Genomic DNA, 23,806 nt, shown 5'->3' with positions numbered 1-23,806 from the left:
CAGTATTTACAGATGAGTATTTATGAAAAACCTGCCATTAGGTGCATCTGTGTATGTATACATCATATATATATGTATGGAACCCAAAATACATAAAGTAGGAAACACTTCGTCCTATCTTAAAAGCAGAACTAGAGTGCAGAGTATGAGATTTGGGTTTATAAATGCTGTTCAAAGCATGGGGTTTGGAAAAGGAGCAGACATCTTGTTTCAAAACCCGAGGTTTTCCTCAGGACTGAAGTCAAAATTATAACTGCCAGAGGAAAAAAGCAGCTTTTCCTGCTTCAATTGTTCATCTGCATCAGAAAGTCCAGTATCCCTGAGATAGGAACCACTGCATTGAGAGGGGAGCCATAGTTCTCCCACAGGAAGATTGTGTGTTGCTTCATTAGGCGCAGCTCCCACCTGGTCACCAGGTGTGAACATGGCCTTTACCACCCTAAGGCTTCACAGCACCAAGACGTTTCAGTAACGGCTCATCGTAAACCCAGCATTCACCATCTTCATGGAATAACTGGAAGAGGAAGAGGGAGAATTCAGTTACATGCTTGCTTTGTATTTCTACACATTTGTTATTCTTCCCCCGTTGGATGAAATGAGTGAGTTTCGGGGCAGGACCAGCGAACACGTTCAATGCAATGCCTGGAGTAACTGCTTAGGCTGCGGAGGAATGGTGGTTAGCAGATAAGGCCTCACCCTTGTCTCCCACTGAATTTCCTTTTCCTTCCTTTCTCGGGCTTCTGCTCTTTGCCTTTCTTCAAGTCTGTGCTTTGCTTCAGTTGCTGCATCAATATCTCTGATTTTTAAGTTGAAAGTGACATCCTTCCAAAGGCTGAAAATAGATCAAGAGGAGCTGAAAATCCTGAGAATGACCCCAGAGCTGCCACTGAACGCCGCATAGTAAAACACTATAAACCTCATGGCCTTTAATGCTGTAGTTCACAAATTAAATCTTAAGCTGGCAGTAGGCACTACAGGAGTAAAGAACACAGAAATGGGCCCAGAAGACCCTCTTGCTTTTTGTCAAAGTAAAATGAAGGACAGGAAACTTGGTATGGGATAAGGACAAGAGATGAGGAAAAAGGAGGAGGAGCCAAGACTCAGTGATTCCACTTCTGCCTCCTTTAACCTGTGCGACTCTGGGGGAGTCTGTGTACTTCAGTAGGGCCCAAGTGCCCTCCACTGAAGGGTAAACAGCTCATAGGCGCTGCGAACTTCCATTTCAGAAAAACTCCCTCAGACCTGAGATGATCTTGAAGGCGTCAAGAGGCCACCCGTGGAGGGTGTAAGTTGTAGCTTCTCCTCAAGGTCATTAATTTCAGGCCAAAGGAGGCAAAGAGCAAACTGGGCTATTACAAAACCAGTGCTGGTGCTGACAGGGAGCGCTCGAGCTCAGTGTGTCCTACTTTGTTTACTCTGCTGTTGCATCACCCACACCCAGCCTGCACCCTCGCAGGCAGCAGTCCTTACCAGCGGGACTCGTACTCATTCTGATCTTCCAACTTCCTCACCTTCTTCTTGATTATAGGCAACTTCTTAGTATCTACAAAGACTGTATTTTCCTAGAAGACAAGAAATACAAGGCTATTTTCTGTTCAAACTGTTATCAAGGAAAATCATCTCTTTCCGGAAGACTTTAACGGCTAATTCCCATCTATGTTAGTGATGCAGGCAGCGAGTTGCACGTACAGTCTTAACCCTATAGCCCAAAGGCTCAGTTCAACATCTGCCTTCAAGGGGGCGATGTGCTACATGCTAGGGATATGATCTCTTGAGGAACTACACACCCCTACAACCAATTCTCATGTTAAGCATTGTCTGCAGTGCTTTTTACACTGCAAATCCTACAAAAGTCCCGTTCTCTAACTCTTCTGTTAAGCTCATGCCTACTCCTTTTCTCCTAGCTTTACCAAAACAGTTTGTGGGTGCCATACAGTGTACAAGTTTCCTAGTGCCAGGACTGTCTTACCTGGGGCCAGGCAGGCAGTATTGTTAAACTGAGTGTATACAAACACATATACAAAGATGTATATAGTATTTCACTTTACAAACATACCACACATTCTGATGCTACACCTAACATTTACTGGGTGCTTGCTTACTATGTAGTAAGCACTGTTCCACATATATAATCTCAAGTGTTTTAAAATCAAAGAGAAAGGTAGCAGTTGTTCTGCCGGAAAGGGGGTTGGGGAGGAAGGGACAGGCCTGCCCTGAAAAGCTGACAATAGAACTGGTCTTGGTAGTTAAAGGTTACAGATGAAGGACTCAAAAGGCTACAGTTCAGTGTAGCTTAAAACAAGCAGCAAGACAAATACTCTTACCCCTGTTGCATACTTTGCATACATTATACCATTCCATTCCCCTTCAATTGAACAGAAAGACTTCTTATCATTTGGAGAACTAGAGAGAAAAAGAAACAGCTGTACTAGTTTCAAGTTGAAAATCATTCTATCAAAGACCGTGGTCAGTAATGAGTGGCCACACAACAAATTAAAGAAAATTTTTATAAAAGTTTTAAAAAAAAAGTTATGGGCCGGGATTTAGCCCAGTGGTCCCAGCGCCTGCCTTGCAAGCATGAGGTCCTAAGATCAATCCCCGGTACCACCAAAAAAAAAAAAAGTTATTTTTCACAGAAATGTTACTGTCATTTGTCATTGAGTTACTATTTAAACTGTTGGATATAACTGACTTAAAAGCTCTTTGGGGCTCTTAATAAAGGGTCCTCAGACCAGAAAATTTAAGAATAACTCTGCTAATGCAGCCCCTCAGCTAATGCTCAAATCCCTAACACAAAGATCATACCAGTTCTTTAAGCTCGCAACTTTTAGGGCAGTTTTTTACATGGCTTCAGTGGGCAGAAAGCTGTGCTGAGCTAGCAGCTCTGTTGTGTGGGTGACTCTGAGAAGCAGGCCCCATCTCTGCTCTCATCACCCATCTCCATCTGCCTGCGACTAGGGGCAGGTGCACAGGACAGTGACTGAGCTGTTCTTTAGGCCCTGCCCATATTTTCTAAATGCAGTTTTTTGTTTTTTTAAAAAAATTATATACTAATCCTACAGACTTGTGTTCATGGCTCCCTCCTGCTCAAGACTGTTTTGGATGCTGATTCTGTTACCCAACTTAAATCTTCCCCCTGGAAACTAGTTAACCAGTCAAGGGTTTTCCATCTGGGACACTGCTCCAGGTAAGCTTTTCCAGGGCAGAGGGAAATCCTGTGGCTCTACACTGCAGACTCCTCTTCCAGACAGGCTCAAAACCCACCCAAAACTTGTTACTCAGCCCAGCTGCCTTCACTTGACTAAAAGTGTCAAATGGAACCAAGCAAATGCCTACACTACACATGCTGTTTTTTCCATAGCGAAGGCACAGAAAAAGGAGGGGCTGTGAAGTGGGAGACGTGTTTGTGGAGATCACAAAGTGTTTTGTAAGGACAACCTCATGGTTAAGCCTGGCAAGAAAGAGTTAAGCATCTGTGTTCTGGCTTGACAAGGCTACCTAGGAAGACCCCTGCCAGCTCTCCACTGCAAATCAGGTTCCCAGGAAAGAGATCCTACCCATGACCTCTGCTCTGCACTTAGGTTTTAGGTTTCCTTTTGATATAGGACTTTAGGAAGACTGACACACAAGCTGTGAAACAAAGACAATCCAGTAAAATGTCCAATTCTAACATGGATATCAAGACAAAATAAGCATTGCAGAAAAACAATGAGGCAGAAAAAATACCTACAAAATCTCAGCAGTAATTCTGTGTTTCTTGCCCCCGTAGAAAGGCTTAGTGTGGAAGACGATGTTTGCACTATAGCCTGTTTTGGAACAATTAATACTGCATTCTCCTCCTAATTCCACCCAGGGCACTGTGAGGATAGACCTATAAAATAAAATGTTCTCAGGTAAGACCGACAGCTAAGAGGAAATAAAGGGCATGGCTTGAGGAACAGCAGGCCTGCTACTCATCCAAGGAAGTGAGCAGACTTCCACTTGCCTTCCATAACCATTAGGGAATGTGAGGATGTAATGTTCATCATAGTCTAGACATGAGACACAACCTGTGGAGAGAAGAAACAGAACCTCTGATAGAGCGTCAAACTGGCTACACAGTCCTGGTGAACACTTGGTTCAGTTAGGCACAAGCTATTTTGTACTCTGCTCCTATCCTCACCCACTAGGACATGCTTATATACAAGGAATGTCATCCGGTCTTGCTTTCTGGGGCCATTTTTCCTTAGACAAGTGTCTAGAACATATTAGAATAACAGAATCCTCCCACTAACACTGTAGTCTACCCGGTAACACCCACAAACTTACCCTGCCCTATGTTGTGCACCCCGATTGACATTCCAAGGAATTTTGATTTGGTCCAGATATGAGCATTGAATTGTATCTTCTTGTTAAAACACTCAGCATAAAAGGCTGAAACTGAATAGAAAGTGTTTTTCCATTAATGCACTGCATGGCTACGGCCACCTCTCCAAACTCAATTTGAAGAAAAAAACCTGGCTCCACACAGAAATCCTTTACCTCTCAACAGTCTTGAATTTGGGCATGAGGCACCAGCTGCTTTCTATACCACTTCTCCAATGCAAGCACCTATTAAGAGCCAAGTGGGCAGGAGCTCTCCTAAAATGGGAGGCTATGGCCAAACCAGGAGGCTTAAAATCTAAAGGGGTATTTTTGTGGAGTGAATATGCCCCAATCTAAGCCCATCCAGTATTTCTTGTCCTAATACTTCATGGAACAAGTAAGATGTTGAGGATATGTATTATCATCTGCACTGTATCTCAGACATACTGTGCAAAAAACTACACGTTTATACTGTCCCCAAATCACTGAGGTCTCCGTATCACAGACCATTATGTTTAAGAAGCGTTAGATACACTGGCTTCCCAAATCCTTTTTAACCAGCAACATAATGAGTCTTTGAAACATACAAGGGTCAGGTAAGAGCAACTAATCAACTGAGTTTCCATGTCAGGTAACAGGGACTGACACATGCAGTAATGCATTTGGAAGAGAAGTGGCCCCAGCCGCACAGCTCTTCATGATGCTCTTCAGACAGAACGGATTAGAGTGCGTGTGGTAGAAGAGCTCTGTAACTTACTTGGTGGATGATGGGAAACCTGCTCAGCCACGAATGTTACACTGTTTTTAGAAACCCAAGGAACAGGTCCTTCAGAAACTAGCTCCTGCAAACAAACACAACATCATTTTCCTTCGATGAGGGAACGAATGACAATGCAGAGACTCTAACAGCTGGGGTCTGCTCCCTCCTTACATGAGCCAAACACCCTACCCATCCCTACCATGGCACTTAATTATCCCGCTACCACCCTGTGGCAGCCTCACAACTACTCCAGACGTTCTTTGTGTGCCTGGCTCAGGGCAGGCCGGGCACAGTGGGCACTTAGGCTGGCCCAGAGTAAGAGCAGACCTGACTATATCATCAGTAAGGACTTCTGTAGTGCATCACTTGGGAAGGAAGAGGGTTGAAAAGTCAAGTTTACTGCATTAAGTGCCAGGTGCTGTGAGCTGGAGGCTCTTGCTTTCCCATCCCAAGAATCCTTTTAACATATATTTGACTCTTGCTGGTCATATTTAAACAAGTCTCTAAATGCCAGAGCCCTGTGCTCAGTCTTGGGTAACCTACTCTTCTCTAGCTATCTTATCTTCAATACATAATATGAGCCAAATTTAGGGCTTTAGGTATCATCTAAATGTGTGAAAATCTCTGGAAGCTCCATCTCCATCCTAGACCACTCCACTAAACTCTTTGTTCTCAGATGCCAAACTCTATTTACATGCTTACCAGGCCCTCACACTTGAATTTCAATTTAGAACTCTTGATTTTTCCCTCTCAGTCTGCTCCTTTCCTTATCATTTAGTGACCCTGCCAACTGCTAAAGTACACATGCAAGGACTTGCTTCTGATTACCTTGTCCCTCAGCTCCCCAATCCATTTCTTGGCTCTACATCCAATATGTAGCTGGAATCAATCATTTTTTTGCTGGAATTACATCTCCTTGATGGCCTCCTTATAGTAAAATTACTTTTCACAGATTAATAATAATGATCTTTTCAAAACGAGATCCTGACCAAGCCACGGTATACATAATCTGTTTACTTGTTCTCTCTCATCTCTCTTTTCCCTTCTAAATATGCTAATCTAATAGCAATGCTCTTCTCAGAGTGGTGAGCATATTTGATCACTGCCTCATGATTATTCCCTGCCCTTAAAATTAAGTGAAATCTTGCTATCAGTACACAACCTAAGATAACCAGAACAGCCATTACAGAACTCACTGTGTTGTCTTCAGTGTCGTTTGGTAACGTCCAGTGACACTGAAAGATCTCACCCAAAATGGGGTTGTATGGCTTTTTGGCAACTGATCCTTTCCTTCCTGCATGAAAGGCTGACAAGTACCATTTCACAACCTGAACCATCCGATCTCTGGGATCCTTCTGGTCACTAATGCTGCAAAAGAGAAGACAGACTGAATGTCCCACCTTTTGGCAGGATGCAAGCTGAGGCAGCCCCCACAGTGTGGTCCAGCCTGAGACACTTGGTCGTAAGGGGACCCAGGACCAGAAGTTATCCCAAAGTTTCTTTTCAACACTGAGGTAGGATATACACAATTAAATATATTGATCTTAGTGTTGGAGGAATTTGGCAAATGTATATACCCGTTTACTCAGTCATCATCCAGTCAGGCACAGAACATTTCCACTATTCCAAATTTCAACATTGCTCTCTCCAAGCCGTCACCTCCCCTCTCTCTCTACGGTTTCTGCTTCCTAGTGCCACTGACTGGGTTTGTCTGTTCCAGAATTCCACATAAATACATTCTTTCACTGCCAAGTACAGAGGTTTTTCTATAACCATTATCAATTTCTAATTCTTTATGGTCAGAAAATACATTTTACATTACTGTAAAGATCACACATGTATTGAGGCTTCCCAGTACCAGTTTACCTTGATGAAAAGCACCATGTGCACCTGAAGAAAATCTGTTACACAATACTGGGCAGTGTTGGAAAGGTCTGTTGGGTAAAGGTGACTAACAATGCTCTTTGTCATAAATGGGTTTAAGACTTAGATGAGGTTCTTCTCTCTTTATTCAAGGTTTTTATCATAAATGGTTGTTAGATTTTGTCAAAGGCCTTTTCTGCATCATGTGGTGGTGACCATTGGATTGGGGGGTGACCATGTGATTATCCTTTTAATCAATACTAAAGTCTCTCCCTTTGAAATAGCATATAGATACATCTTGCTTTTTTATATAATCTGAAAACTGCTGTCACCCCCCAACTGTGAGTGAGTGAGTGAGTGAGTGAGTGAGTGAGTGTGTGTGTGTGTGTGTGTGTGTTTTACTGGGGTCTAAACCCAGAGGCTTCACCCTTCAGTACTGCTCCATCCCTTTTTAAAATCTTTTATTCTGAGATGGGGGTCTTACTAGATTTCCAAGTTGGCCAGTTCAAGCTGGGATTGAACTCACAATCCTCCTGCTTTTAGCCTCCCATAGTGTGGGCATTATGGGCCTGCAACAGTATTCCAGCTCGCTGCTCTCAAATGGAGAATGTGTTGTTTATATTTAGTGTAATTATTCATACAGATGAGTTTAACCCTATCATCTTGATATTTGTTTCCTACATGTCTCCATTGTTCCCTGTTCCATTAGTTTAATTTCCTGCTTTTCTGAATGTAGTCATTTTTTTAAGTCAAGTGTTTTTAGTATTCCATTTTATCTATTGGCTTTTTAGCTGTATTTCTGTATTTTTAAGTGGTTCAATTAGGGTCCTTGAAGTTTAAATTCTCACAAATAAAAATTATCCTTAAATTCACATCTGTATTTAATGAACAACTGGTACTTTCCATGTTTACTTGCACATGTCACCAATAAAATCTTATTAAATTATCTAATTATATAAACAAGGCCATATTTATTTGAATTTCTGCCATCTGGCAATTGATCACATGGTTCTCTTAAGCCTTCATCAAGAACATAACACATATACACCATTGGTGACCAGTGTGCCTATCCAGTGTTCCCAGTTTCAGTACAGTACAGTCCAAAGCCAAAAGATTCAATTAGAAAAGATAGATTACAACATTTCCTATTACAAAGAAAGTTTTCCTGCTACCAATGAAAACCAATGTGAATTTGTATCCTTACAATCAATCCCACCTGCATATTACTTCTATTCCTTGTACATATAGCTAATATTGTAAACTTTTTATTTTAAAACGTATTGGTCTAGGACTGGGGATTGAGTTCGGTGGCACTGTGCCTGCCTTACAAGCACAAGGTCCTGAGTTCAATCCCTGGCAGGGAGGGGTGGAGGGAGAGGGGGACTGGTCTATATTCAGACACTGGATTGTAAACTCCAAGGGCAGGTCCCAGGCTACTTCTTTCTCCACTTTACAACAAAGCTCCTGGAAAACAATAGGTGCTTTAGAGAAAGATTTGCTAAACTTAAGTATAGATCAGAATATAGTGCAAATAACACTGGTTACCAATGTCTGGATCAAATAAGCTCACAGTGTTGGCCCCATGAATACTGGCCACCTAGGTATTACTAATGTGCTAAGAGTTTTTTAAAGTGGTACACTGGGTGCCTAACACCACCACCATATAAACTAAGCAGTCAGCCATCCAATGTAATACTATTCAATACTATTTTTATCCAGAAACAGTTGAAGGGTAAGAAGGAATACATCTATCCTGGCATAGGCACAAAGCTACTGGATCAAAACTTAGAAAATTAGAAATTTCTATGTTCAGTTAAATACCTCACAAACAGGTCCGGATGTGCAAAAAAGTCTGCATACATTTCTAAAAGAGATCTTCTTTCAAGAATAAATGTTGGGAGAACTACCTGAAAAAAAATACACATCTGAATCTTAATGATCAAATTCCACTCAAGATGAATGAATAGCTACACAATATTCATTCCAGTCAGATCAACACCCACCCACCAGGCACTGCCCAGGCACTGGGCCCTCAAACTGTTTCCTCAGAAATGCCCATTAACCTGCCCAGCAGACAGACCAAAGACAGCAGAAGGGGCCTGAATGCTCAGAGGTCACTTCTCTGTTCAAGTCTCTCACCCCCAGTGTAACAACCATAACAAACCCAGATCCCTCCTGTCTACTTAGGCATTATACATCATTACCTTACGAACTGTACCAATCTTACAAACAATATCTTATAAACTGGTGAAGGAACTATCCTATTGTACAGTAGAAAAATACACAGCTCTGATTTTGTCACAGCTCTATCATTAATGTGGATCCAGCCTGGGGGCTGACTCTGGGGGCCTCTGCTCTTCTCCTTTCTGCTGTTGCTGCACCACAACCACCAGACCTGTGTACTAGGAAATTTATCTACTTGCAAATTTAGCTCTTCAGCTCTTAGACGGTAAAGAGTAAGTTTTATTACTTATTACCCTCTCATCTATTAGAAAGCAAGAAACTTTATATTGAGCTTAATTAATTAAAGGAATAAATAAAAGGAAGAAGGGAATAAGACTGAAAATCAATGCATTCTTTTTACTGGGGGCTGAGCCCATGATGATTCAGGGGCTGTGGATATGTCTGAGGAAAGTAAAGGAGACAGGAAATTGGAATATGGCAACAAATCAGAGGATGAAGATTAATTAAAAGGGGAAGAATTTAGGGGGCTGGGAATTTAGCTCAGTGGTTCCGTTGCTTGCCTCGCAAGCCCAAGAAAAAAAGGGAAAAATTTCATTAGGGAACTAGAACGGAAGAAGCATTCATTCATTCATTCATTCATTCATTCATTCATTCATTCATTTATTTATTTATTTATTTGGTACCGGGGATCGAACTCGGGTCCTTGTGCTTGCGAGGCAGGCCACCGAACCACTGAGCTAAACCCCTGGCCCTGGAAGAAGCATTTTTGAAATGTGTTACAGATTACCTTTCAGTCCTTCCAGAATTTATATTTTAAGTAAATATTTTCACAGAGCATGTATTTTCAGAATCTAAATATGGTTAGACAAGCCGGGAAGCTTTCAGACTTGGCTTGATGTAAGTTATTACCACTTTAACTCAAAAAATTACAAAGCAACCAGTAACAAGAAACAAAACAAGTTTAAATGCCTTTAAACAGCTCCTACAAATCTATAAGAAATTATCACTTCAACAGAAAATGGAAAAAGGAGTAAACTAGCAACTCAAGGGGTCAGAAAAAAAAGAAACAGAAAAACTAAAAGAAGTCTAACGTCACTTGTAATAAAAGAAAAAAACTGATTTATGAATTTTCTTGATAACTCAAGTCAGCAGTCTGCGTCTGTGTTCTCAGCGACGCCTGCCCGCCGCCACTGTGACACATTGCTAGGGCAAAGACGAAAGCCAATCTAGCCAAGGTGTCTTCACCCGGGATGAAGAACTTGTTTTGATAGCGAGGAGGCTGCTCTGGAAAATTAACTTTTCTAAATTTCTGTAGAAGGAGGAGGATAACCACACTCTTTTACCTCAGGGCTGTTCTGTGGACAGGTCAGCTGGGACGTGAGCTTGTAGTATTTCCAAAAACTTAACGTATTTGGAAAATAAACTCTTTGGAAAGTTTTTTTGTTTTGTTTGTTTTTTGAGACAGGGTCTCTCTATGTAGTAGAGACTGACCTGGAACTCACTATGTAGCCCAGGCTGGTCTCGAACTCACAGGGATCCTCCTGCCTCAGCCTCCCGAGTGCTGGGATTATAGGCATGAGCCACCATGCCTGGCTTGGAAAGTATTTTTTAAAGACAGTTTTATAAATAAGGAATAAGATACAAACTTAAGACATTATTGTAACTATACTTATAAAAGAAATCAACATTTCAGAAACTGTTGGCAAGCACAGCTGTTTATATATTCTAAAATGGCTAATTTTTGACAAATAGAGCAAAAAAAATTATTATAAGATTCATAGTAAGTTTTTAGTAGCTCTGGACCCCAATATGGATTATCTGCTAATGACAATTATGAGACAAGACTTAAAAACCTGAAAGTGGCAGATATTTTTAGTCATCTACTTAAATCTCTGCTTTGTCCCTAAGAGAGTGTGAATCAGTTCAGGTCTGGCTAGAGGTGGCCGTGGCTCCCTCTCCCTCGCCTTAAGGGGTGGGCAGAGAGGAATCTAAGCCAGTCACTTTCACCTCCCCTGCTGATGACTGGTAGGAACAGGCACATGCCTCAGTCTGGTCACTGGGAACTGTGACGGCCACTTCCGGGAAGAACGTCCTTACTAAAAGCAAAAGGGCCAATGCTATGGCCTAGTTATAACTGAGGCAATTCCGGAGACAAGTACCCACAAATATTCTCCTTGCTAGTGCATTTCTGGCAATACAATGGGCTCCACAAGTGTTAGGCTTGTGTTTCTATTCTTACTCACATTAGGGATAACAATTTTATTAGCAATAATAATTTTATTATTAAGCCTGGCACCACATAACTGGTCAAAGACTAATCATAACACACAACACTAACCCTCTGGCTGCTAATGTATGTTTCTGCTTGCTGTGCCTTGTTATGGCAGCTTTTTTTGTGCTAATAAAATATATATGGTGTTCTTGTAAAAAAAAAGACCAGTCATAGGTCAGTGGTCCCTCTACATGGTAACATTGCCAGGTGTGTTGTAGGCAATACCACAGGTCTGTGTTCACACAATGATAAATTCACCCAATGATGTATTTCTAAGACACGCTCCTATAGTTAAGTGACACGTGACTAGTTATTAGGAGGTATTGTAGTCTTTTTTCTTAACAGCCCCCTAAATACAGAACCAAAATGAAGCTCAATAATGGTAATGGAATTGATTTTGTTATTATAGAAGTGAAAATCCTAAATTTAATTGACTTTCTAAAGCAGAGTAAAATCATCTGTAAGACAGGTGAACAGTAACACAGGCTTTGCAGTGCTCTGATGAGCTTTCTAGCACACTGGCAGACCACTCCAAGGGCACTCTGCCTCCCAAATCAATTGGGCACTCTGTTTAAGTTCAAATTCAAACCCAGACTACAGCCATTGTATGATTCAATACACATGCAATTTCACATTCATGCCGGGTGTGGTGGTGCATGCCTGTAATCCCAGCACTAGGTAGGCTGAGGCAGGAGGATCACTGTGAGTTCGAGACCAGCCTGGGCTACATAGTTTCAGGTCAGTCTCAACTACATAGTGAGACCCTGTCTCAAAACAAACAAACAAACAAAAACTTACGTTCACTGCCTCATGCAGTCCTGACAACCATGCTGTAAGGTAGGCTAGTGTGTGTCTGCTTTGCACGAGATCACCAAGAGCATGCTGGAGATATGGCGTTTGCTAACAGCAGAGAGAATGCCAAAAAGGTCCTCCGTCCCCAAAACCAGAGCTGCACCCATTCAGATTCTGTGCACACAGGAATGCTTTAGGCTTTCCCTACACTACTAACCAAGACTAATACTATTTCTTACTCGCTGAAAATAAAATTCAAACCTTAATCCATACAAACTATACATTATTCTCTATGAAATTAGTTTCACTTATTTCATCTATCTCTATAACTACTTAATTTACTCATCTACACATACATTACATCACTAGACGCAAGTACAGAGCAAAGTTGTATCACTTTACAGCATCTGCAAGCACCCTCACCATCCAATCATTAGGGTTCTACCACACACACGAAGAGCGTCAAGGGCAAACTTTGCTTCTCACCTTAGTAAGATCCATTCCAAGCCTGACCTGGGACAAGAGGTGCATGATGACGCTCTTGTGTTCCTCCACGGACCCTGCCTCCCCGTCGTCATCTCTGTCATCATGTGAATCAAAAAGGTCTAAAATAGAACACATTTTCTTAGGCTGCTGTTAAATAAGCCAAATTGTGGTACTACCAGTATTACATATGTTTATAAGGAAAAAAAATAAAGAATTAAATTCTCAAAGTTCCTTACCAGCATCACTTGTTCCATTGGACATGGAAGAATTCAGGGACTCCGTGGTGTCTGGGCGCTTTAGGCTATTTCCTGAGCTGCTGTGGGTCAAGACTGAGGCAGATCCAGAAGAACTGGGGGAAAAAAATCACCTTCTTAAACGAAAGATAGCAAGGCGTTAAGCTGACCCATACAGCTACTTCACACCAATATACATCGGCGGTGCCAAAAACAGAACAACTCTGGACGGGAAGCTGAACACTTCCAACGCCCTGTCACCACACAGCAAGATGACGAGGTCTACAACAGCGCTGCCTTGTGCTCTCTGTTGGAAGGTGAGCGACGGACATCATCTAAACTTAGTGAGATGTTTACCTCTGCAGCCACTCTGAACTTAGAGTTTATGCTCAGAGTTTGTGTCCATGTAGAACCGTCACAATTCTCACCAATAATTTCCAGAACCTCAAGGGTGGAAATCTATTAAGTTTCAGGAAGATGTGCTGTCTATATTTTTGAGATCCTTTGATTAAAAAGCCCACAATGTTATTAACACTGTTCTTAGTCATTAAATAAATGTATTTGAAATTATAAAGTAAAAAGCAGGGCTGTAGTTCAGTGGTAGAGAGCTTGCCTAGCATGTGAAAGCCCTGGGCTGAAGTCCCAGTGCCGTGAGGAAAAAGCTTATGATTGTTAGAAGTAAATGTATGGTAATGGACTCTATAAGCTAGTGAGCAGGTCTAAAAAAAGCTTCTTTTATCAAATTGTAATTTGCCCAGGGAGGTATATGTCTGTAAGTTAAAGAATCACCAAAAATGCTTCCAGTTTACTGATTTAAGACAAAAACAGAAATCAAATTTCTTACACTGCACTTATAAAATGGTGCTCTATTACAGTCATTATAAATCTAATTTAGTTTTAATTGAAAGCGTACTCCTATTTTATCTTTTGATCTTTTTAAAATTAATAAACTTTCTATTTTATAGACCAGTATAAGGGTCACAGCAGACTGAGCAGGAAGTTAAGAGTTCCTCTGCAGTCCCTGTCCCCCTGTACATGGCCACCTCCTCCCCAAAGCACCCCGCTCCACAGTGGCTCCCTTGCTGCAATCCATTCTTCTACTTGAGCATCCAAGGTCCACAACTCACATTAACAGTCAAGCTTGGTATCACATCTCTTACGGACCATGAGGCAAATGTAAGACTATACATACGCAACTCTGCAGTTCCATACAGAGTGCTTTCACTACCCGAAAAGTCCTCTGGGCTTTGCTTGTACTGGAACCCTAAGCCAGACATGGTAGTTCACGCCAGTGACCCAGCACTGTGGGAAGCTGAGGCAGGAGGATCACAACTTTGAGCCCAGCCTGAGCAATTTAGACCCTTTCTCAAAAACAAAACAACAACTCCAATATCTGACCAAATAAAGTATCTGAGGTCCTTACCAATTGGGGTATCTGAGGAGACTGTAAAGCTAAGAGGAAAGGAACCTAGAATAGGTTAGCTAGACAAAGAACTCAGAATCCTTTCTGAGATGGAAGAGGGTGTGTGTGTGTGTGTGTTTGTGTGGTTGAGGTAGTATATACAGAGAAGCCACAAAGAAGAACGCTTAAAAGAGAGAGGACACAGGGCACGATGGTGCACAGCTATATCCCAGCGTGGGAGGCTGAAGCAGGAGGAGTGCTGCAAGTTTGAGGCCAGGCTGTCTGAAAATACCGGAGAGAAAGAGAGAGACAAAGAGACAGAAGGAACGAGAAAGGGAGAGAGGGAGAGGGGAGAGAAGAGAGAGGAGCAGCCCATCAGCCAGCAGATGACTGCAGATGTGCCTAAGGCCCATACACAAATGTTTAAACTGTTTCACAAGTGTCCCTCAAACTGAGGTGAGGAGCTGTAAGCAGTGTTGTAAGGAGCTAACCTCATATAATCAAGCTTCTATTGCATATAGTTATATGCTTTTAGAAATCCATTTACTAGCAAGATACTTTCTACTCCTGTTTAGAATAGTTACGTGTATATTGTCTTTAATTGTTTAAATGTGAACCCTTCAAATATAGACCTTTTACAAGTTTCTTCTAAATACACATTTTGTTTTCACCCCATAATGCTAAACTTTTTTGGAAAAATTAAAGTGAAATTTCTTTCAGTGAACAGTATCAAGAAAAGACACCAAGCTGGGTAGAGTGGTGCATGTTCACCGTCCCAGCCAAACGTGGGAGGTTAAGGCAGGAAGACTGCTTGATCCCAGAAGCCCAGGGCCAGCTTGGACACAATAGTGAGGTCCCATCTCAAAAACAGAGAAAGAAACCAAAATGTTAACCCAGACCCTATTTATCTGGCTTTCTTGAGTTACCTGTTCGAATCTCCTCTCCTAACTCAAGTCCTAAGAACCATATGTGCTCACCTACATAATATATTTCACTTTTTCCCACATTCAAAAGCTGACTTTCACTAAGTCAAAAAACTTCATGAACCAACATAGTCATCTTCCTTGTAATTATAAAAATGCGAACCATTAATGATACAAGAGTGCCCTATTTCTTGATCTGTGCACATAAGCAACAGAAACAGAGTCCTACACAATGTCTTTTACTCTAAACAGTTGATTATCTAAGGACTGGATGATGATATTTCCATGTGAAATTTCCAAATCTGTTTTACAAAGCAAACCTAAGCTACAGCATTTAGTACCAACCAAAAAATACAGTGGCCTCCTGAAGCTCAAACTGTAAGTGAGGAAACTGAGGATCACACAGATTGTTTACCTGACCTAGGTCACATACCTCTGAAACAAAACAGATTTAGAACCCACTCTTTCTGCAACTCCAGAACTTGAAATCCTAGCCATAGAGACCCATCTGTATACCAGGTAAGGCTGATGAGTATTTTGATCATAGTGAACATGTAAACAGCAGTTTGAACATTTACTGTACAATGGTATACACCCAGCATTCATGGGATAAAGTCAGTCATATATTTTCTAATGTAAAGAAAACCTATCACAAAGATTCAACAAAATTTACCTATTTAGTATCTGGTATCCACGTACTTCCTTCCATACCCAATGCTATTGACTTAGCTAAGGTCATTCACGTTTCTTAATTTCTAACCAGGCCTTGTCTAGATTCTCTACCTGTGAACCAGCTGCCCTGCATTCAGCTCTACAAGATTTAGGCAAATCTATCTTTCTAAAATGCAGCTCTGAACAGCAACTGCTATCATTCATGGAAAAATAGTCAAAATTCATAAAAAGCTAAACAAAAAAGCTAGAAGAAGGGGCCAGGATTTAGCTCAGTGGTTCCCCCGCCTTCACAAGCACAAAGACCTGGTACCCACCCCCCCGCAAAAAAAGCTAGAAGCACTCTGTCATGCCTAGAATCTTGTCGTTTTCTTAAATTTCCCTGGAATATGACCATCCACCCCTGTTTCTCACTCCTACATTGCCTCTCTTTACTCATCCACAGCTCACATTAGGATCATAACCTTCCCCCACTCTGGGAATGATTCCGATTTCTCAAGACTTCAAAATGTCCCATGATTTCTGCGCGGATCTTTATTGTATGCTACAGTCTGAATGTTTTTGTCCTCCCCGATGCTGAAATTTAAGCAACAACGCGGTAGTATTAGAAGCTGAAGCCTTTGGGTGGCAATTAAATCACGACGTGCTGCCCTTTACAAGGGACTCTACAAGATGCCACGTATGAACCAGACAGCAGACTTTATATCAGACCCCAAATGTGCCAACACTTTGATCTGGAACTGTGAAAAATAAACTACTGATGTTTATAAGCCACCCCATTTATAATAGTCCAAAAGGACTGTTACTCCATAGCACGCAGCTCATGGCATCTCTGGCTGATTCTCCAACACACTACATTTTCTGAGAACAGACATGGCCCTCCACCCAGTATAATGTCTGGCATCTAGATGTTGAATATGTTCACCCTAGTACAAAAACAAGTAACAGTGTATTCATATCTGTGTAACACTTTCTAGCTCATGCACTCATGGTGGGCCCTCTCCGAATGTGGGTCCTACGGAAGTGTCAGGAGCTGATGAATGCTGCCGGTACACTGGGCACTGCACACTGCCCCGGGTGAAATGACAGATCTCACCACACTGACTGCTCGGTAAATCAATGAAAAGTAAGGTGTCTTATACCAGACTTCGTAAGACAAGTCGGTCATTAACACTAATCTCAAAATCAAACTGTATTTTTAAAAACCAAGACAGCCATTTCAATACACACTTTATCCATTACTTACTCTATTAAGCGCTTTGGGGATGAGCTGCTTTGATGGAATTCATCAGCATCATAGAACTCATCTTCACTGCTAGAGTATGAGAACTCTGGGACTGTATTTGGAGACAAGTTGACATGGCTCGGAGAAGTCAAGCTGCTACTAGGTGGTGAATGCCCACTGCCTAGGAAATTAAAAAAGCTTTAATTAGGGGAAAGTGTTGGTAATTAGGTAGATGGGGCCAAAACAGACTGTTCTAAAACTAGGCAAGTATTTGGTTAAGTTGGTGGGAGTCTATGCTATATGTAAAAAAAATAATCATTTAAACTTAAGACACCAAAAAAGGCAAACTGTGTTGTAAAAAGGGGACATAGGCATTTAGATAATGAAAAAAAATTCTAACTCTTATTGTATAATATCCACTTATCTTCAATATCAGGAAGGGAGCTCTTCTGATTGTGCGAGTTTTAGTGTTGAAGGCCTACAACAGAACACCAGTACCGATGGGAAGCAAAAGCTCTACTTTTATATTATAGACTCATACACCCATAGCCAATGGAAATATCAAATGGAAAGAATATCCAGATCTCACAAACGTTAAGATACGGTTCAGAATATCATACTCATTTGTCATGGCAGTGACATGGGGAAAAAACCTGCAAAAGCTCTGCACACACATCACCTAATTTCCTCACTTCCTTTCCACCCAAGCTTAAAAGAGGGCCCCGGACTCAGGGGCTGAGACACAATTAGTGGGCTACGAGGGGAAGAATGCAGAAAAGACAAAAAGTAGAAGAATTTGAGTAAAGGAATAGAAATGTATGGAGATCAAGAGAAAGATTACCATATAATCTGAGACAATCATCTGTTACACAGCTCAATAATAAAGCCAGAACAAAAAAGTATCAGAGTACTGAGATCAATTTAATGCACTGTGAATCTAAGGACAATCACTTAGCCCATCTTCTACTGATGGTGGGTAGAGAACAGTTAATTAAATCACTGCTGGCAATCAAAGGCCAAGGCCACAGATGTGGAAAAAACAGAAGACAGCAGCAATAAAAACTACTGCAGAACTACCCCTGGATTTCAGTGAGTCTTTCTCTTTGGTTCAATAGTTTACAAAAAAAATTTATCAGTCTGTGACACTTGGTTGCCAAAGATATTTTTAAAACAATATGGTTTCTGCCAAAAGGTAATGTTTACTGTGGAAATTTCAAGAATCACTCACCTTAGCAAATAACTTTTCCCCCCAGTATAAATAAGAAACTTTCTCTTATTGAAACAGGAAAAAAGAGATCTGTAGTCACACATAAGTGACATGCAAATACCCTAGGTTAGTAATGATGAACATTTTTTTTGGTACTGAGGATCAAACTCAGGACCCTGTGACGGTAAACCTTCTAGAGCTTTCAATGACACATGCAGGCTCAGGTTTGCCACCACTGCCTGGCGATCACACCCCTGGAAATGCAACTAAGAAGAAAATGAGTTTCAGAGTGGGAACTTCAGCCCCACTGACATTTCCTCATGACAACAAGTACCATGACTTCTTAGTTATTCCTCTATTCCTATTACATGTGAGAAAGAAAAAGGAAAGGAAAAGATAAGGAAGTTAGGATGAAAACTCAAGACAGAAACTGCATACAAATATTTAAAATTTCCTTATACCCATCCACTCTAAAATGTTGGTAAGATTTTTGGAATATCTTTTTTTGAAATTATTTTGGGAGATAATTGTGTGTGTTGTTTGTATTCTCAGAAGATCTTTATCTTCTGGAAATAATTCACACTAAAATTAATGAACATATGAAAAAGCTCCTCAGCCTTTCAAAGTTAGTAATTATTTTTACATACCAAACAGATGAATTTTGGCTGCTTTATGATTCTAAAAGGAATCTGCTTTATAAAAAATAAATGGGGGGGGGGGATTTAGCTCAGTGGTGCCGCAATCTGCCTTGAAAGTGAAATGTCGGGAGTTGGATTCCTGGTACCAAAAACAAACAAACAACAATAACAAAAACCAGACAGGGGCAGGGATTTAGCTCAGTGGTTCTGCCACATGCCTTGCAAGCACAAGGTCTTAACTTTGATCCCCAGGAAAAAAAAAAAAGAACACAAACAAAAACTATAGGTACTATTTATAAAATAAGATATAACATAGTTCATGAAACACAGAAGCTAGTCAAAAAAATTTCAATTTTGCTATTCAAATTGCTTATTAGCATTTTCCTAAGAACTTCAAGAAACCTATTGTTGATATTTTTGTCTTCGAAAATTCAGATGGTACCTACCCATGCTGTTAGACAATAAACACCAAAGTAATAGCATCAGTGTCTTTAGTAAGGCAAAATTTTAACCCCCCCGCCAAAAAAAAATCACATGGTAATTTTTCAGCGTTGCACAGGCTAAGTCCTACCCATGAAAGAAGTCTGTGGAAGGAACAAGAGGGACTGAGTTCCTGCTTCCTCAGAGTGGTTCTGGTTTTGACCTCCCGGTTTAACAGGGTCAAAAGCAACTGTTTCCTGGAGTTTGATTTTATAGTTAGTGAATGTAAACTGTATTAGTTTCAAAATAATAAATCTGGTATTTCATTTATCTCTGTAAAAATAGAATAAAATAATTCTAAACAAATTACAAAAAAGAAAATTTAAATTAACTGTCCTTTTTCTGCCCATAAAATTGGCAAAAATGTAAAAAAAGAAAAAAATGCCAAAGGTGCTGCACAAAGATACCGGCAAAGTGTTGCTTAGTACGAAAATAATGCAAACAACCTAAATAACCATCAGTGGAAAAACAGCTATCACCCACTCAGAAAAGCTGTAAAAGAATGAGGAGCAGGTGGGCTGGTGCACACTAGTAATAATCCCACAGGCCAAGCAGGAGAATTTTAAGTTGGAGGTCAGCGTCAGCCCCTCAGCTAGACTGCTCCAAAAAACAAGAAGGGCTTGGTTTGGGTACAGCTCACTGGTAGAGGGCTTGCATGAAGCTGTGGGTTCAATTCCCAGTGGATGGGGGGATATGCTACAGACCTCGTTACATAAACACAAGGAGATCTCTAAACGTTCTATGAAAACAACCAGTCACAGAAACACGCAATGTCATGTAAATTAAAACAGAAACAAATTACACACTAGAGGTACATATGTACAAATGGGTACAGATGACTGTGGGGGGACAAATGAGGACTCTCAGCTTTTGTTCTGTATACTTCCATACTTGTTTGATTCCTTTACAAGAAAAAAGAATGCAATTCTAATGAACAAATTTTGTAAAAAACAAAAAACAATATGGATCCCACAAATAATTCTTTGGGGGGGGGTACTGGGGCTCGAACTTGGGACCTTGCACTTAAGAGGTAGGAAGTGGAACCACTGAGCTAAATCCCCAGCCCACCACAAATAATTCTTAAAGTACACAAAAAACCCTAAAATATATTATTTTATTTAAATGATAGTGACTTACTAAAGCTCCTGATTCAGTCATAAAGTGAATTACTTCATGTATGGAAACTTAATGATAAAACTAAGCTATCACTAACAATCATGTACATCACCTTTCCTCCAACTTTTCCCCATCAGCAGTCAAACATAAATCTTAAATGTTAATGGAGAGTTATAAGAAGTAAAAGTCACACAAGTCTGTACCTGTACTATTTGGTGTTGGAGTCTGATGATGTCCCAAGGTAGCTAACACAGGCCCAACAGGTAGGGAAGATGGACGCTGCTCTGATTTACACAACTGAGCAGGTTCTAGATTTGAATATGTGAAATAAGTTAGAGAAAGCCAAATGCACACTGTGCTGTTTGCAACTACTTGGGATTCAAAATCGCAATGATGAGAAAATTTCTGAAACAGTATTTCCTTAAGACAAGTTCTGCGGTAATTTTCTCTCACGTCCTAGCATCTGATTCGGTGCTGATACGCTACGCAGCACACATGCGGGGCACCAAGGGACCACGACAGGCCTGTATACCAGCAAAACGGATCCATAAAACCAGTGAATCCTACTGATTAGCCGTTTCTGAGTCTCATATCACACAGAATCTGAACCAGGGCAGATTTTAGTTCTTAAAAAGTACTGAGCTCATTCTCCCTTCAGGAGTAAAAATTCATGAAAGGACCACATACTTAGTAGTATTTCAAACAAACTTTTTTCCTTTTATAGTGTGGTTTCTGGCTTCACTATGTCATCACTGAGAACACAGAAATGTTGGATGCACAAAAATGCAAAAGGAATCATTGTAGCCAAGCCCTAAGCCCTCTTTTGTCTGTTTATAGAAAAGCAGTACTTATTGCTCTATGCTTAAAATCAAGTATCATTTGATCAGAAGGCATCATAAGTTTAATTATTCTTTCTCATTAAAGTCCACTGTAAATAAAACATCTGCATTGTTTAGTTATAAAGAATATTCAGAAACTGAATATTCCAGGATTACCTTTAGGTAGATTAAATTTTGCTCCATAGTCATGAATTCTGAGTCATACAATTCTGTCCTACCAGCAAAACTAAGTCTTAGTAACCATGTTGTCTTTTACCCCTGAAAACCCAAACCCTTTTCATCACATTTCAAAAGCCCCCAAACCAAAACGCACGATGCTTTTTAATTGTAGTATTTTTCTTTTGTGATTGTTATATTTAAAACACATAGAAAAAAAGCTGCAGTTACTATGATGAACTGTACAGATTAAAGTTGTTTTCTCCCTCATTATATGTGAAACGTTTTTCCATATACTATACCTGGAGGTAAGACAGTCTGGGAAGGCATTGTGCTGATCACAGGCTCCAAGGAACTAGGTTGATATATTGCATCTACAGGGTTAATAGTACTCTGAGATAAAGAAACACAGTATAGTTATTTTTAATTAAATGTCCTTCTCATGTTAACCCACCCAAATGAGCGAAATGCTCACATTTCTGACAGCAGAATCCTGAAGACAGTTATATGAACAAGTTGATCCAAATGCAGAGAGGAAATTAAACACCTTTTCTATACAGAAGTGTCACAGAGTTTCTTCCAGCAAAGCACACAGTAAGGAAGGATAGGTAAAGCTAAAGGAAAAACTTGGATGGAGTTGTAAGATAATATGGAAAGGTTTCAGGAAGCCAAAACATTAACTTCTTAATTAAATTCAGTGCTTCAAAGGTTTTAACTAACCACAAATACTGCTTTGTGTTAACAATGAACCCTTTAGTAGCTCATGGAGCTGGGTGGGACACACGTTGCAAAGAACAGGTATCTAGTGACAGGAGCACTCATGGTAAAGAAGTACCATCTACTGGGGACAGGAAGAAGGCTATTCTTTGTGGGGATTTTGAAGAAAAGGATATTCACATATGTAGTTATAATTTTAAGGGGGAAAAAATCCAGGTTTCTGTGACTCCAAGCCAAGAAATTATTCTGACAGTACAATGGCATTTTTCAATGAGGGCAAAGGTCTGGGTGAATTTCAAGCCAGTCTTTCTGGTGAATAAGCCAAAAAAGTATCTGCAAAAACTTAAAAAGCACCTAATACTGAAGCTCAGATAATAGTAAAATTTGTGTAGCATTCTTAGAATTTGTCAGGGGTGGGTGGGGTGCCGAGGATAGAACTCAGGTCCTTGTGCTTGCAAGGCTGGTGGCGGAACCACTGAGCTAAATCCCCGGCCCTGTGTAGCATTCTTACTTAACATCAAAATTCATTTTTTAAAAATCAAGAAAACAGCTGGGTATGGTGGCCTACACCTGTAATTCCAGCATTAAGGATCACAAATGTAAAGCCACTTCTATGGGCTCAAGGCCAGCCTGAAATAAATATCGAGACCCTGACTCACAAAAAAGGGGAGAAAAAAAGGAAAGAAAACCTGGCTTTGGATGTGGCTCAGGATTTCCTGGGTTCCATCCTGAACTGGGGACTATCTGAACATTTAAACATTATTACCTAGCCTGGCATGCTAACACACACCTGTAATCCCAGCCCTCGAGAAGCTGGAGGCAGGAGGATTGCCATGAGTTTGAGGCCAGCCTGCGCTACATAGTGAGTTCAAGGTCAGCCTGAACTACACAATGAGACTCTGTCTCAAAAAAGAAAAATAAGAAACAAAATATAAAACCTAGTTAAATGAAGTGTTCTGAAGCACTGAGAAAAAGTACAGAAACAGAGACCTGGTATTTTAATTCCTGAGAATCCTCAAATCTTACTGTCAGTTTTCAGTCTACCACCACAGGAAGAAAAGGGTCTGGATTACATAATCTCTAAGGAATTTCTGGTCATTATGATTCTATTTTCAGATCTGGCTCAATATAAATAAACAAGTGCCTTAACAAATCTTGGAACTATCCTGAAAATAAGTTTCTTGTTACACAGTGCTTTTCTCAAGTACTGTGTACTTTACAAAGGCAAAATCTTACTAGTAATACAAAATAAGAATGTATCATCTCCTTACCCCTCCCTCCCCCATCAGAGACTAAAAACTTTGAAATCACAAATCAGAATTCTATCTTTTGGATGTAATCTTTTTTTTTTTCCTTTTCAGATAACAGGTTCTAACATTAGGCTTGTCAACAAAACAAAACACTTTTAGGGCCGGGGATTTAGCTCAGTGGTTCCTCTGCATTGCCGCACAAGCGCAAAGACCCAAGATTGATAGCTGGTACCAAAAAAAAAAAAAAAAA

The 23,806-nt window shown here is 40.5% G+C and overlaps 1 protein-coding gene across 9 annotated transcripts in view; it reads right to left on the bottom strand.

Annotated features, from left to right (window-relative positions):
• Nucleotides 1-288: 288 nt before the first annotated feature.
• Osbpl9 (oxysterol binding protein like 9) overlaps nucleotides 289-23,806 on the bottom strand; it is a 142,007-nt gene continuing 118,489 nt past the window's right edge. For 8 of the 9 annotated variants that reach the window (XM_033767555.1, XM_033767556.1, XM_010610301.1 and 5 more), the window contains 15 exons: nucleotides 21,892-21,982; nucleotides 20,798-20,902; nucleotides 17,175-17,334; nucleotides 12,938-13,050; nucleotides 12,702-12,820; nucleotides 8,789-8,874; nucleotides 6,301-6,472; nucleotides 5,102-5,186; nucleotides 4,309-4,419; nucleotides 3,986-4,049; nucleotides 3,731-3,871; nucleotides 2,325-2,403; nucleotides 1,471-1,562; nucleotides 697-832; nucleotides 289-514 (listed from right to left, as the gene is read on the bottom strand). In XM_033767555.1, the coding sequence (XP_033623446.1) occupies nucleotides 440-514; nucleotides 697-832; nucleotides 1,471-1,562; nucleotides 2,325-2,403; nucleotides 3,731-3,871; nucleotides 3,986-4,049; nucleotides 4,309-4,419; nucleotides 5,102-5,186; nucleotides 6,301-6,472; nucleotides 8,789-8,874; nucleotides 12,702-12,820; nucleotides 12,938-13,050; nucleotides 17,175-17,334; nucleotides 20,798-20,902; nucleotides 21,892-21,982 (1,629 nt within the window). In that variant the 3' untranslated portion in view covers nucleotides 289-439. The remainder of the gene's footprint in view (nucleotides 515-696; nucleotides 833-1,470; nucleotides 1,563-2,324; nucleotides 2,404-3,730; nucleotides 3,872-3,985; nucleotides 4,050-4,308; nucleotides 4,420-5,101; nucleotides 5,187-6,300; nucleotides 6,473-8,788; nucleotides 8,875-12,701; nucleotides 12,821-12,937; nucleotides 13,051-17,174; nucleotides 17,335-20,797; nucleotides 20,903-21,891; nucleotides 21,983-23,806) is intronic. The other variant, XM_033767557.1, reaches the window with a different exon arrangement.

This window comes from Fukomys damarensis, unplaced genomic scaffold, assembly GCF_012274545.1.
Source record: "Fukomys damarensis isolate Sample0158 unplaced genomic scaffold, DMR_v1.0_HiC HiC_scaffold_23, whole genome shotgun sequence".
NCBI lineage: Eukaryota > Metazoa > Chordata > Mammalia > Rodentia > Bathyergidae > Fukomys > Fukomys damarensis.
Note: the sequence above shows the minus strand (reverse complement) of the source record. Positions and strands in the feature narration are given on the sequence as shown.